This window comes from Monodelphis domestica, chromosome 3, assembly GCF_027887165.1.
Source record: "Monodelphis domestica isolate mMonDom1 chromosome 3, mMonDom1.pri, whole genome shotgun sequence".
Lineage (NCBI taxonomy): Eukaryota > Metazoa > Chordata > Mammalia > Didelphimorphia > Didelphidae > Monodelphis > Monodelphis domestica.
This window is the reverse complement of record NC_077229.1, coordinates 333,218,449-333,234,223: the sequence shown is the minus strand read 5'-3', so window position 1 is coordinate 333,234,223 and position 15,775 is coordinate 333,218,449. Positions and strand designations below refer to the sequence as shown.

General features: G+C 37.3%; 1 protein-coding gene across 1 annotated transcript in view; it reads right to left on the bottom strand.

Annotated features, from left to right (window-relative positions):
* The window catches only part of STMN2 (stathmin 2), a 69,791-nt gene extending 57,235 nt beyond the window's left edge, over window positions 1-12,556 (bottom strand). Inside the window, exon 1 of the mRNA XM_056824134.1 lies at window positions 12,121-12,556. Coding sequence (XP_056680112.1) covers window positions 12,121-12,139 — 19 coding nt within the window. The 5' untranslated portion in view covers window positions 12,140-12,556. The remainder of the gene's footprint in view (window positions 1-12,120) is intronic.
* Window positions 12,557-15,775: the final 3,219 nt, after the last annotated feature.

Below are 15,775 nucleotides of genomic sequence, written 5' to 3'. Positions count from 1 at the left end.
TTTGATTTTGGCTTCTACAAATTGGGATACAATTTAAATACACGAGCATTATTCCAAAATGGATATAATTAAGTTGATAATGTAATATTTCTGGGAATATAGTTCCAATTATGTCATGAATATAACAAAAAATCCAGCAGCTATTGGATAGTGGTAACTTTCAGAACTGTAAATAGTTCCAATCATATTTGCATTTTAAAATTTTGATAATTTTCTATAGATTTAAAATATGTACATAAATATATGCACTAAAATATTAGTTATTTTTTAAAAACCTGACTGATTAGTCAATGCATCATCTGCCTATTGTTTTCCTAGTTCATTTACATCTATATTTCTATTGAGATATTTTAAAAGCATTTAATACACTACCTAGCACATAGTAGGTGCTATATAAATGGTAGCTTGTAGTTTTCTTCTTCAAGTTAGACATTAATTCTGGAATCTATGTTGCCTTCAAATAGCCAGAGGACTTCTGTACCCTATTATGGTATACTGAAAAGAAATTTTCCTTGGATTTGGAGGATGGTGAAATTCTTGCTTAGAAAGCTTATGTACTTTCCTTGAAACCATCAATTTGTCACTTGGATGCTCTAAAGCAATGAGAGAAGGATCTTGATGGTTTTATAAGGCTAGTTCTATTGCACTGAAAACAACAAAGTATGTAACATAATAGATTACAAATACTTCAGTTGAGGATAATGGGGATGCCAGTAGAAGAGTAGCAATAAAATTAAATTGTATTTTGGACCACAGATTTTTGTTTGTTTTATCTTTGTATCTCCAATGTCTAGCATGATGTCTTATACACAGTTTGGAATGTGACTGGGAAACAGTTGGAGGCAAGAGTCAACTGCTTGACTGGATTTGAGGTCTTTGGGCTTTCTGGCTGACTGAAGGAAGAAGCTGGGTTTATCTCTGGAACTTGGGATAATCAAGTTGGAGGTGGCCTGGCTGATATGAAGGCAGAAGAAGAAGGACAATAGTCCATGTATGTCTCTCTGACTGGCTCTGTTTCTTGCTAGTGACTGAATTGCCATTTCTCTCAATATCCTCCAACCCAAGACTCACTGTAGAGAATAGGGATATCCCACCCCTCTTACCTCCATCATCCTCCCTTGTCTTGTCTTCCCCAAATAAACCCCTTTTTTGACAAAGAAGATAAAGAACTATTTCATTGAAACCTCACAGCTCACACTGAGTGACTTGAGGGAGACTGAAGAAGGGGGGAGGGGAGGCTGAAAGGTTTCTGAAGAGGGAGGAAAACTGGAGGTGTAAAGGGAGGGAGGAGGCAAAAGAAAGATAACTACCTGATCCATTAGTTATCTATTATCCATCAAAATCTACCCTCAAATATCATCTATTACAACAGTAGGTGCTTAATAAATGTCTGTAGTTTAGAATAAATTAGAATACAAATTGACCATAGAGTATGAATTAAACTTCTGGCCAGCAGGAGGTCAAGGTTATATGAAAATGAATTGAGTTTTTTATTACCCGAACACAATTCTATAGCTTCAAATGTTAAATGTATATTTGTGGGCTAGCTTATTTATTTATTTTTTAAATGCAATTAGTTCTCTTAATCCTGAAATAAAAACAAATTTAAAAGCATAATCTTTATATATGATTAATAATGTATTGATATACTGGGCAGTTCCAAGAGGGAGAATGAAGTGGAAGCTACAAAGAGGGAAATTTAGGATTGAGATAATGAAGAACTTTCTCTATCAGAGCAACCCAGAGTGGGATGGGTTGTCTTGGAAGTGTGGTCAGGATGTCCTGGGCCTGGAGTCAGGAAGATCTGAGCTCAAGTTCAGCCACAGATAATAACAGGTTCCCTCTGGGCAAGTCATCGAACCTCTATCTGCCTCAGTTTTGTTACCTATAAAATGGGGATTAATAATAATAATATCTACCTTCCAGTGCTGTTGTGAGGATCACATTAGATATTTGTAAACACTGGGACTAGCCCATTGTAGGTGCACTTGTTCTTCTTTCTCTCTCTGTCTCTCTCTCTGTCTCTGTCTCTCACTCTGTCTCTGTCTCTGCTTCTCTGTCTCTGTCTCTGTTTCTGTCTCTGTCTCTGTCTTTGTCTCTCTTTCCTATTATTATAATGAATTTGCCTTTATCAGAGTTCTTCAAGCAATGACTGGATGGTGACTTGTTATAAGTGTTGCAGTAGGTTTGGATTAAATGGTTGCTGCAGTCTTTTCTAATTCTGAAATTCTGAAACTCCTTGATTGCTTAGAACAATAGAAAATGAGCCAGTTCATTAGGTTGCAGTGTAATTGTGCTTTACAATGCCCATAAAATCATTCATTTATAAAACATCTACTTCCCCAATGAAGCTAGAGAAATGACTATACATTAAAATTCTACGTGAGGACTGTAATTATTGATTTCTTGAAGTACCAAAGACTACAACCTTGAAAATAACCAAAAGTATAAAAGAGAAAAGTCTTCAGTGTTTATAGGATAGCTTTACATCATAACCTGAGGTTTCTTTGGGGGTAGGCATCTGTTTGGTGTCTTAAACATCAACACCTAGAGAGGCTGTATTTTTCTATGACTAGGGAAACGACTGTTCAAATGCATTAATTAACCTTTACGTTCACATAAAAGTGGTTTGTGAGAACAAATACATACAAAATGGCTAAATGTTATCTTTAATCATGACTAATAAAAATGGGTTATATAAACAGGTTTTACTACTGCAAATGTCTCTTTGACAAATGACAAGCCTGCTCCATTTATTAAAAGATAATTAAAATGCTTCACAGGGGATTCACATCTTTCCTACAGATCTTTTCTGCTTGGATCCATATGAGGTAATAGAGACTAAAGAGGGACTTCAAAGTTATGTTTAATGGTAGGGCAGAGTGTTAACCTTTAAGCCAAATACATATCTTAAGTCCAAATATAGGAAATTAAAAAAAAAACCCAGCATTCCATAAAAATCAACATTCCATTTTATTAGAAAGGCAAAGGAGTAATTCTGGTATTCATTGTTCCCAGTGAGATTCACTAGATAAAAGAAACCTATCCCAAGATATATTGGTCACATTAGAGAGAACATTGGATCTTAACTGTAATTGTCATATCCTAGGATGAAGCATTAGATAATCATGCATTCCATACCTTAGAAGAGTACAAGCTGGCCCAGCAATGTTTCACAGCTTCATTTCCCCTAAAGCTTAAGAATGCCAAGTATTTGAATAAACCCAAGGCCAAGTATTAAAACTTTCTGGATATACTTTTTCACAAAATTAAGTTTGCTTTTAGAGGTCAAGTAAACTCATTAAGTCATATAAAATGGGAATACCATAACAATAATCTCTGAGGTGCGAGATTTCCTCTGACACTACATACATGTAAGGGTAAACAGTTATCATTATTCAAAGATGGGTTGATATTTGCACCAACACGAGAAAAATAATCCTTCCAGGAGAAGAGAGATGTGAGTAGCAGGTTGAATGACATATGCAGTTAACAAAGAAAAGGAATCCCTTGGGGGTTCCATCTTGCCTCCACAAATAGCAGAATATCCTATTAATTCTAATAACTAAGGTCAATGTTTTAATGCATGAATGCATATATATAACATGTATATGTTAAATAAAATAATATACATATGCATACATTCATTGGCAATGAATGAGAAAATCTTACTTGAGGATATCTATAATCCTCACCCCCCAAAGATATTTTCGTATATGATATTCATTTTTTCAGAGCTGTAGAAGTAAATACAATCTGAAATTCTATATTCCTTATATGATCTATTGCTTTTCATAGGTATGATTTTTTTTTGAGGACTCACATCTAATATCTTTAATGTTATTTCTAGAAGAAATACTTTTCTGGGCAGAACTTGCTAGAAAATCAGTCTCCAGCACAACTGGCTCAGTAGATAATTAAAATGATGGATCTAATTGAAATGAAAAGCCTACACTTCTACTGCGTGGCCAGTATAAAGACAAGAACCAACTACCTCAACACAACACAATAAAAAACAAACATATCTCCCCAAGTTTTAGAATAGGCTTAAAAAAAAATTCTTCCAGAATGAAAAATTCAATATCCAGGGCAACGGATTATATTGAAAACATAAACTGTATACTCAACCTTAGAGATTCTCAACTCTTTGTCTTAATTCTCTGAGGATTTGGAATAATTTCAGGTCATTAGTTCTAAAGTTCTGAAGTCTGAGTTCTTCATATACAATGACCAATAGAGTCTACACAATGCATAGTCATCAATAAGTGATAACATAATCCTTTGCACTGACAAAAAGCTCTCTACCCCCCCACCCCCATTGCTTCTTGGATACAGATTCTTAGGAATAAACATCCCAAAACAAGATCAACCCAAGTTTTCATTTTCTGTCTCCTTATTGAGGGATTTCTGTTGCATCATTCTTAGAAAATCCTTTCTCAGAAAGGGGATCCTGTATTTTAATTTATCAGAGAAGTCTTTAACAATCAATAGGGTAATACATTTATTAAGACTTAGCAGGGAAATGGAAGTGTAAATAAAATGAACAACCAAGTAATGTGGACAAGATTAAGTTTTGTTTTAAATTTTTTTCCAATAGCCAATTTCATATAACTCTTAAAATCCTTAGCAATCTTAAAAGTTTAGCTTATATGACCCCGCCTATTTGGATGTTTGTACTTCATTTATAGCACGCTCTTCTCACTTGAATTGTCATTATTTATTTTGTTTTTACTGATTATTTATAGATTATTATTTATTGATCTTTGTAATTTTGAATCCCTCAGAATAAAATAAGATATTTTAGGGCAGGTGTTATTTTTATTTTATTTTTTTGTATACCAGGACTTGAGATAATGCTTTGGACAAAATAGGTACTTAGTTAATATTTGGTCAATTGTATTGTATATTTCTTGAATTTCTCATGAAGTAATGACAGAGATAGCCATCATTAAAATTTTTTTCAAGGCATACTACTTTAAGAATAAGGATCAGATGCAGGAAAGAATTTTACATTTTCAGAATATTTATGATTTGAGTCATTTAGTGGTTAGTTATATGCATTATAGACAACATGTTACTATAAGGTTATTCTGTTAATACATACTTTGATAATTTGAAATATGACTGTAAAATATTCTACCAAAGTAAATATGAAAAAGTCCTAAATGAATCAAATGTTTTTCTTTTTCTTCTTTAAAACAAAAGCAATTTAAAAATAAAAATTAACTAATACAATAGATTATAATACAATACAATATAATATATATATATTATACATATATATATATATAATACAATAGATGTCCAATAAATATCAATCAATTAGGAATGGAGAGGCAGCATGGTATAACAAATACAGAGCCAACTGACTTTAGTGTCAGGAAGCCCTAGGTTCAAATACCACTGCAGATCCATAATTTGCTGGGACTATTCATTGAGAGAGGGAATTTCTTCTTTGAAAGTTCCCCATACCAAATAAAATTTTAGAACTGGAAAAAATTAGTTTTAAATTTACCAACTAAAAACATACTGAGTTTGTGGAATGAGGCAGAGGAAGAAGGAATGTAAAATGGAAAATATATAGAAAAGAATGCAAATATTAATGAAACAAAAAATTATAAAATGTTCTGTTCTTAAATCATTGTAATTTAAAATAAAAACCCTTACCTTCCATCTTGGAATCAATACTGTGTATTGGTTTCAAGGCAGAAGAGTGGTAAGGGCTAAGCAATGGGGGTTAAGTGACTTGCCCAGGGTCACACAGCTGGGAAATGTCTGAGGTCAAATTTGAACCCAGGACCTCCTGTCTCTAGGCCTGGCTCTCAATCCACTGAGATACCCAGCTGCCCCCAATCATTGTAATTGTTAATGCTCAGCTTGGCACTGCCTTAGGTACATATAAAAAAACATGTAAATGACATAAAAATAAATAGCTTCTTAAAATCATACTGAAAAATAATACAATGGAAGCAGATTATGACAGGGCCTGAACTACTCTTGTTGATTTGCCATCTTTGCAAGTTACATGAACTTTTTTGGCCCACAAAGGTAATACTTAGAATAGATTGTAGCTTGGGTATTGGAACTAGGCATTGGAAAAGTAATTGTAATCCATGGGCTCATAGAGGAACTGGGCTTTACCAAATTCATATACACTGTGAGTTTTTGACATTACTGATACTCAGGCTCAGATTTCCTGATCTTCAGATCCATTCTCTTTCCACTGTCCACTACCTTTCAGAATCAATCATTGATTATTCTAGGTTAAGTATTTGGGATGGTACAGCATTAGGTTGTTAGTATTTGGATATCTTTTAACTTTTTCAGGCTCCAATAATAGACAATAATTTTCTGGTCCAGCTTGCTAAATTCTGCCCTAGTGTTGCAAAAGAGTTACTGCAGCTCACAAATCTAGTCTGCTCTCAGCCAGGAAATAATTGAGACCTGGGAGCAACTGGATCCTGATTGGTTCCTGTAGTATTCAAATATTACAAAGAGGCAGAATTTCCTTTATGTAAGGAAATTTTACTAATAGAATTATCTGTAGTCATAAACCTTAAGTTATCTTATTTTAGCTGTGTTGACAGCTGTTGGGAAAAACTAGAATGGTGGACCTGGAGTCAGATTGGAAGTTAGTGAATTAATTAAAGTGAGAATTTAGCATCTTTGGACAGAAAGCACCTATAAGAGTGGAAGCACTATAGAAAAATGAAAGACTCCTTCATGGCCAGGTATGTGTCCCTAGCATAAAATTTTACCTGTTCTAACTCCCAGGGTATCTGGCTCTCACTTGAATAGTCATTTGGTAAACTTGAGTAGCATCAATAGTTTGTCACATAAAGCACAATAAAACCTTCCCTCTCCCAAAAGACATCTCTTCTTCCTGCTTGTTGGCAATTTGATAATTTTAGGAATTTAAACAAGGGTTTATGGTGTGTAGCATATAGTACCTGATTGTGACCTTAGTAGAAGTATAATATCTAGAAAACTGGAGGTGGTCTGGTTGGGCCTCATCTGGATTATCATGTTAGCTTATTGGTACTATATTTTTGAAGGGGCATGAATAAGCTAGAGTAGGTTAAGAGTAGTATGACCCAGTGAAGGAACTAGAAACTTTGTCTTAAGAGGAAATGGTTGGGGGAATTAGAGGTATTTAATTTGTAGAAGATGGGAGGGGTACCAGCTAGGGTGGGGTCATTATAGCTGTCTTTATGTTTTTGAAAGACACATGGAAGAGATTTCTGAGTTGGAGAAAAAGAAAGAAAACAGATGAAAATTACATGGAACCAGATAATGTTTCAATGAAGACGTCTAAAAGTTGCTCAGGAGGTATGGGGTTCCTGCCACTAGAGGTCTTTGAGCTGAAGCTAGCTGACTATATGTCTAGCTGCTGTTGAAAAATTCCTAATCTTGGGTAAATTTTTTCCTACAAAACCTCTGAGGTTCTTTCCAGTATGAATAAATCAACACCATTTCCCATTTTGTTTTAGTTGTGTAGAACTTTCCCCCACCATTTTGTTTCAGAGCTACTGCAAAGTCTAGGGAGCACCAAAGGAAGTTTTGGTTCTAAATTATTTAAGAAAGTAACTTCATTTTGTTGAAAGTAATGGGGTTCTGTTCCATGAGACAATGGGATCTAATTTTCTAAGTTTAGATAAAACCTGGAATCTTTCACTATTTTGACTAGTAGGAATGACCTGTTTGATATATGTCATATTTGTGTTGATCTGTCAAAATTCATCTTATGGTACAACCACAGATACTTGAAGTAAAGATGAATTAAAATATAATAAAAGAATATTTGGGGGAAAATATTTAGAAAGAAAATTCAATTAAAAGTTTTAGTGGCTTAGAAGTAATTCCTCAAAAAATGAGTATTTTTGCTTGTTAAAATGTGTTGCTATGAAAAAACCCAAAACAAAAATGGTGAAAGGAATCACAATGAAACTGAACTTGACTTTGTAATAAGAGTGTTGGGACCTCCTATTACAAGTCACTAAAACTTAATACTTCTTATTTTTCAAGGAAATCTTCCTAGAATAAAAGATACCTGTATAAACACCATTCATGCAGGATTTGTTATAATGATTAATTTATTAATTTTAATTGTTCAGTCACCTCATTCGTGTTTGATGCTTTTTGACTCCATTTTGGGGTTTTCTTGGCAAAGATACTAGAGTGATTGGACATTTCCTTCTCCACATCATTTTACAGATGAGGAAACTGAGGCACAAGGATTAAGTGACTTGTCCAGAGCCAGAGAGCTTCTGTCTAGGCCAGTTTTGAATTCAAGAAGATGTCTTCCTTGACTCTAGGCCTAGCTATCTCTAAATCAACTAATGGGAAAAGTCAGTCACCCAAAGGTTGGCTTCCTTGCCTTAGGTAGCACCCCAGAGCTGCCCATTGTTTATAGTTCTACTATAAGCTACAATGCTACTTCCTTTTCGTTATTATCCTGAAACCATACCCAAATTTCAAAAAAATTCACTTTCTTAATTGTGCCATAATCTACATATATATTTTAATTTTTGTGCATCCAGTCCCTGTAATTTCTACATATTTTAAAATCCAAAATAAAAATCATCCAGAAGGTACTTGAATTCTAAAAGAGCACCTTTCACATAGCAAAGGCACTGAATGTAATAATCGAGTTATGAATAAGAAAAAACCACATCCACCAGCAAACAATAGATTCAGCATTGTAACTGGAATGATTATTAAATTTGTTTTAAAATACTTTATCAAATAATTTAGCATTGCAGAATTTCCTTGGTCACTAAATTTGCAAACGCATCTTAACAGCAAGTAGGGAGGGTTGCCTCCTTTGGCAGTTGGGTGCCTGTTCAGGGTGATGGTGATTTCTATTTCACTAACAAGATTTTAATTCAAAATTTAGGTAATTTAGCTTACAACACATGCTACTAACTAACAGGGGGAAAGCTAGTTTTAAGATGACAATTTTATCTTTACACATTTTTAACCTTGCAGAATCTGTACTGAAGAAAAGAAAACCAAAGAAACATTTTCCCCCATTGAAACTTAACAGATCAAACTGATGCCAATTTTTCAAATGAGTCCTTGACAAGCCAACACAGTTCTCTTTTCAAAGGCACAGACACTCACCATGGATACACACACATATATACAATCTTTTCAACATCTAAGAGCTTACAAGACATTTGTAACTTTATACATCTAGAGTCCAGAGAGATTAAAAAAAAAAAATCTCTGCATCTCAGTGAAGACGAGAGGAATATATATATATAATCTTAACTGCGAATAACTTGTCTTGCTCCCCCTCCTATTCTTAAAAAAAAAATACCCATATTTAGAAAGATTCGAAACTGCATTTCCCCAATTATTTGTGAGAACAATAAGGCGACTGAGTAATTAAGAATTGATTAATGGAGGAGATGAAGGAATTGAAGGTACAGGGACAGATTCAATTATCTCGGGGAGGGTGGGATGGTTTGGGGGTCCTTTCTCCTGGTACAGAACCCCTCCTTTCTTTCATGGATATGGGGCGAATCCGAAGGAACCTTTCGTGGGGAGGGAGGAGAAGAGAGTAATTAGGGGTGGAGTGGGACTCCTGCTGGGGCTAATCTCTCACAGACTACCAATTCCCAATACCAGACTGGTATCATCACCAGACTGCAGCAATGAGGAAAGCAGGAGGAGGAGGGCGCTTCCAGCACTGCAGGGCTGGCCACTCTCCCACAACTCCCGCCTCAGTCGATTTGCATATCCAGCTGTTTTCTGTCAGACTAAGCCCCTCTCCTATTTGACTCCTCCCTCCTCTTCCCACCCCCAATTCTTTCAGACTTCTCGGGGGAATAGATAGGGTGTGGTGGGGTGGGGTGGTGGCAGGTCTGCCTGGCTTCCGCTTGTCCAGGTTCTTTCTCAATCCGTAGGGAAAAGCAGAAAGCTAGGGCAATTGGGTGGTATGGCTGGAGGACAGGGCGGAGGGGTGGGTGTGAGGTGGGGGTTAAAGAAGGAGGGTACAAAGATCATAGAGAGCTTAGAGTTTGAAAATGGGTGGGTGTTGAGGGATGAGGGGAGGGGAGAATGCCCCTAGATGGCTACTGTGGGGCTGTCAGGGGAGGAGCTCCGAGGAAAGGGCATATCTCCGCGTGTCTGGATCTGGGATGGGGCTAGGGTGGGGAGGGGAGGGTGGCTTTGTGTAGTGGGAATGGGCTGGGGCTACTCCCAAGGATGGCTCAAAACAAGGGACTTTCTGGGGGGTATAGTCCTCCCTTCTGAGTGGTTAGAGTAGATACCCGATGCTACGCCAGAGAACAGGCGGAAGGGTGGGGTTCGGGCTAGGATAACAAGCTCAGGTAGATAGGTGCTGGTGGGAGAGCGTGGGCGTGTTGCGAACCCCTGCAAAAGAGAGCGACCATTTTCTCTGACCCTCGAGCCGCACCCTCTTCCAGCACTTCACACCATTACTTTCTGACTTGGGAAGCAGGAGGAGCCCTATCTCGGCGGGTGGGGCAGGAGGGCTAACCACCCCATAGAGAGCCTGCTCTATCTTTTCATTTCTTTCCCTGACACTGCATTCCCTATCCTGGAGAAGTGCCCAGATTCACACTGGACACATCTTGCTTCTTCCCTTCTCTCTATCCTTTGCTTTCCCCTTCAAATCTCCAACACCCAAAGGGAGGGGATCACAGTCTAAAGAAAGCTGGAGTATCCTACCCCACTTTGGTTAATATGACACAAATCAGTTGGAAAGAAAAAAAAATTCTTAAGTAAACCGCCTCGCGTTCCAGATATAAGGGTTTAATGGTCAAAAGGCTTTGTGACTTATTTAGTATCTACATCTAATACTTTCATTTGTTTATCTAATGACCTAAAACATCCACTTTCTAAACAATGAGCCAGTTGAAAGAAAGCAGAGACAGTTTCTAGACCCTCTGAAGGTCTAGAAGCTAAGAGACACCACCTATCTATTCTGGTGTATGTCCTCTTTCCTCAACTGCAGGGCAGGGTCTCCTTCTATTTCGTCGTTCTACTTCCTACTCTTGCTCCTTCCCTTCCCTAGATTTCTGAGATGCAAACTGGGGCGATATGCAGAGAGAGAGAGAGAGAGAGAGAGAGAGAGAGAGAGAGAGAGAGAGAGAGAGAGAGAGAGAGAGAGAGAGAGAGAGAGAGAGAGAGAGAACTAGAGCTCCCTAGCGCTTCTGGGAGGGAAGAGGATGAGGAAGCAGCAGCAGCAGTCTCAAGCAGATGGGTGGGGTCTGTCTGCATTGTGCTGGGCTGCTGGAGTGTGTGGCACTGAGCTTTGCAGGTGCCCTCCCCACAGGAACGTTCAGCCTCACACAAAGAAACCCAACGCAATCTTCATCTGAACCACCCTCCCTCCATCCTTCTCCCCAACCCCACCCCTGCAGCTCCCCACCCAGCACCCACCCGCCCCCCACCTCCCCACACCCTTTCCACTGGTCTTTACTTCTCTCCCTTTCTACTAGTCTCCCCTCCCCCAAAACAAAGGAGCGGCTGCTCTCTTCTTCAACACTAGCAGGTTAGCTAACTAGTCAAAATGAATTATTTCACCCTATTCTCTCTCTCTTCCACCCAACCTCCATCGGCAGAGTTGGAATCAGTTTGACTTTGGATTTTCCCCTCTTCCTTTCTTTTCGCCACCCTTCCTCCCCCTTCCCATGTCTTCTGGTTTACTAGGGGGGAAACTGGAAAAAACAAAAAAAAACAAAAACGTTAGACTGACAATAAAGCTTACTAATAACTCCAGTTTTTGGCTTTCTATATCGTTCTTTCCTATATTTAAGAGAGGAGGTTGATGTAACTTTTCTTTCCCTGAATCATTGAGGGGATATTAAGAGTAAATAAAACCTTTATGGGTGGGAGACTAACTTACCTGCTTCTATGATTCCGGAGTAATTTTTCTTCAGAATTTCGGAAGACTCCCCTCTCCACCCTCCCTCACCGCACCCAGGGCTGTCAGTTCTCCATCCCCTCCCTTCTCTAGCTTCTCGTTCTTGATATTACCCATAGCATATTTTTCTTTATAAAACACGCCAAACTCTCTTTAAAGACCAAGGGATAGTCTGTGCCATCGTCTCCAGGAAAAAGCTAAAGGAGAAAACCCCAGTTTCTTACCCATTGCTGTTTTAGCCATTGTAGAGATGTGCGGATGGATGCTCAGAGGTGGGGAAGGCAAAGGGGTCCAGCTACAGCAGCGCAGAGAGAGAGAGAGAGAGAAGACTGAATAAGGCACTGAGTCTGCAGAGTGGGGCTGTGGAAGAGAAAGAGCAGGAGGCAGGAGCCCATGAATAATTATCACTTCTCAGTCCAAGCAGATTGGCTCTGGAGGTCCCCTGACATGACTCCTGCAGAGCCAGAATCTCCAAGCATTAAATATTGATCTGCCAATGGTGCTGGAGTACAAAGTGCCAAAATGCAGTTTGAAATGGAAATCAGTCTTTCTCAGGCGGCTCCCCCCATTTTAGGGGGCTTAATAGTACAGTCCATGTAAAATGTTTGGTGCCTTAACATGAGAAGCCTCTTGGAGCTGAGAGCTGGTCTTTGCCTACCTGGGGGTGGGTGGGGGAGGAAAAAGGACACCTGACATTGTTCACACATGTTTTATTGCACTGATATAAGATGTGATCAAAGGGAGAGAGAGTAATTCAGATGATTATAACAATAGTGACAATTGGACACAAATTGTGTGAATTACTACTTTTTAGAAAGAAACTTTTATTATTAAATTGTGGATTCTAGCCTTACCTGTTTACACACACACACACACACACACACACACACACACACACACACACACACATTCACTCACATTTCTCTAGCACCTAAATATTGGTAGTTGGGTCTTGACCTCTAGGAGTCACTCCTAGTATTTTACAGTCCCTCTATCTTTAGTGGTACCAAGGCCTGGAACTATTTTATAGTTCTTTGTTCTTTAGTAAGACTACATTGAACTAGGAGTCTTACAGTGGAATTCATTTCCTCACAGGAACACTCAGTGATAGGATACCTAATTTTATGTACAGAGTTTGATTTTCTGGTAGAGTATGGAAATGGGATTTCTGAGCTACTGGAGAGGTGACATTCAATAAACATTCTCTTAAACAGTTTAGTGGATTTACAGCTCTGGATTTGGAGATAGAAATACATGAGTTCAAACTCTAGCACAGATATTGCTGTGTGACCTTGGACAGGTCATAGACTCTCTGGGGCCTTAGTTTCCTAATATGTAAAATGAAGGAATTAGAATTCTTGATCTCCAAAGTTCTTTCCAGCTCTAAACTTATGATTCTATCATTTTTAATCTTAGGGACTTCTAAGGGGCTCCCAGGTGATCAGTAAGGCTGACTAATTTTCTCATAGAGTGAAAGCTAAAGTAAGAATGATTAAAAAGCATTTCCTAGAGCATACTTCCACTGAATCTAGAAATTTTTCCATAGTTAGGGTTTAAAGTGAGGGATACAAGGGCAGGGTGATATACTTAGTAACTGTTTCTTGGGTCAGTGGGATAAGATGCTTTTTCATTAATGGTAGAGTGGTATGGTAAAGAAAAGTACTGGATCTATTGTTAGGAGAGACCTAGTTTTGAATTCAAGATTTGACACTTATTAGTTCTGTGACCCTGGATATGCTACCTATCTTCTCTGAGTGCAGTTCCTTTTCTGTAAAATAGTGATAAATAATACATACACTATTTGCTCCAAAGTAGTTATGATGAAAAATGCTTTATATGTATTAAAGCATTATATGAATTTGAGTTATTATTATAGACAGATTATATTAAATAGAATTTTATTAAGTGCTATTCCCTCAATCCTTCATTCTACTGAAATCCAAGTGGAAAGAGCTTAAGTTTAATAAAACAAACAAATAATGAAAGGCAATTCCAGAGAAAATAGAATAAATAAAAAGCAACTTATTTTTACAAGCATGTAAAAATATATTTACAAGCATAATTTCATTGGGACTCTGCAAATTCATCCTATCATTTTAGTAAAATGAGGAGAAATGTTTATATGACTAAAATATTTTTCTTGGGGTCTATTAAAATACTTTTTCAATATAGGTTTATATATGTATATAAACTGGAATGTGTATATCCTAGTTTACATGCTGTTTTGAATGCATTCAACCTACATTTGAAAAGGTTTAGAAAACATTAGGGTGCTCTCCTTGGTGCTGAAATAGAATCCCATGGCTGCTATAAACTATGATACATAATTTTAACTCCATAAATCCTTCACTGTTAGGTGGCCAATAGAGCTGTAGAGTTTCTGATCTGCTGAATCATCAAGAAAACCCCAAATAAAGTAGAGAGTAATGAAATTATCCCCCTTTCAGGAAGATTAGAAATAATTTTTTCCTGTCATAGAAAGGTATGTGGATATGACACAGCAGACAGGAATATAGCCAAAAGCATGCAGAATCCAAATATAAATAATTACTTTTTTCTGACTATTGCCATTTCCCATCTTAAGTGTTATGGTTAAGTCACACTAGGAGGAGTGGATATTAGTCTTAAGATGAGAAATATTGAGGGAAACTATGAATAATACTTTAATTTTTCCCTGATTACTTCATCAATGAGACACTCTGCTCAGGCCTCTGGGAAAAATGAAACTCTGCAAATCCTGGTAAAAAGAAGTCTAGCAACTTCTAGAGGCATACTTTAAAGAACTCTCACTCTCTCACTTGGGGAAAAACAATTGAATCATCATCAATTTCTCATTTCCAGTTAAGTGGATATAACTGGAACATTCTTATAGAAATGGATAGAAAAAAAAACAATGATCAAGAGGGTACAAAGGTAGATGGCCAATTTCTACTGGATTTCAATTTTGAATACCAGATACCTTGTGTTATCTGGAAACGATTCTTTAGATAGAACTAGTCTAATAGAAAGTGCTGTTTTACCTTAGGTAAAGGTAGGGTGGGGCAACCAGGAGGTGAGGAGGTGATGCCATATGACAGATAGTTGATGAAAATTGGGGGTGTTTCATGTGGAAAAGGTCAGTATAGTGATATTTGAATTTTTAGTCAACTTTGAATTGGAAGTCAATGGACTTCAAGCTCAGTACAATTCAACAGTGTGATATAAAAGTACCCTAAAGCTAATGTGATTTAAGTTTGGATTGTGTATTGAATCGCTAATAAGAAGGGAGATGATCGGTATGATGTACTTTGCCCTTGTAAACCATTCCCATTTTACTATGTCAAGTTCTGGGATCAAATTTTAGGAAGGCCATTTAGAGATAGGAAAGTGAACAGTATGGTGAAAGACATTGTTGTTTTAGAGGTACGTATTTAGACCTATATGAGATTGTAAGGAGTGAAATGAGCAAAATCAAAAGAACTTTATACACAGCAATAGAAACATTGTTTGAAGAATGTCTTGTATATGTATACCTCCAGAGAAATATTTAGTAAACAGAAATGAGAAAGATAAAGTTTTATACATATCTTTTTGTCAAATAATGCCTTCTATGTGAGAGAGGGAGGAAGATACATGGAAATGTTAATATAACAAACACATTTAAAATAAAAAAAAAACATTTGACATGAGCACACAATTTTTAAAGTGCTCCCTTCAAAAGAATGGGATGTCTCAAAGACAACATATTCTTTTTTGGTTAAGGTCTCATTTGAAGGGAATGCTATAGAGGGGATTCCCAGGTAACATTGGATCATATGGCTTTTGAGGTACCTTCCAACAATGAGATTTTCTAATTCTATAATGAAGAATATCAGGTCAATGCCTCTGGCAATTACCAAT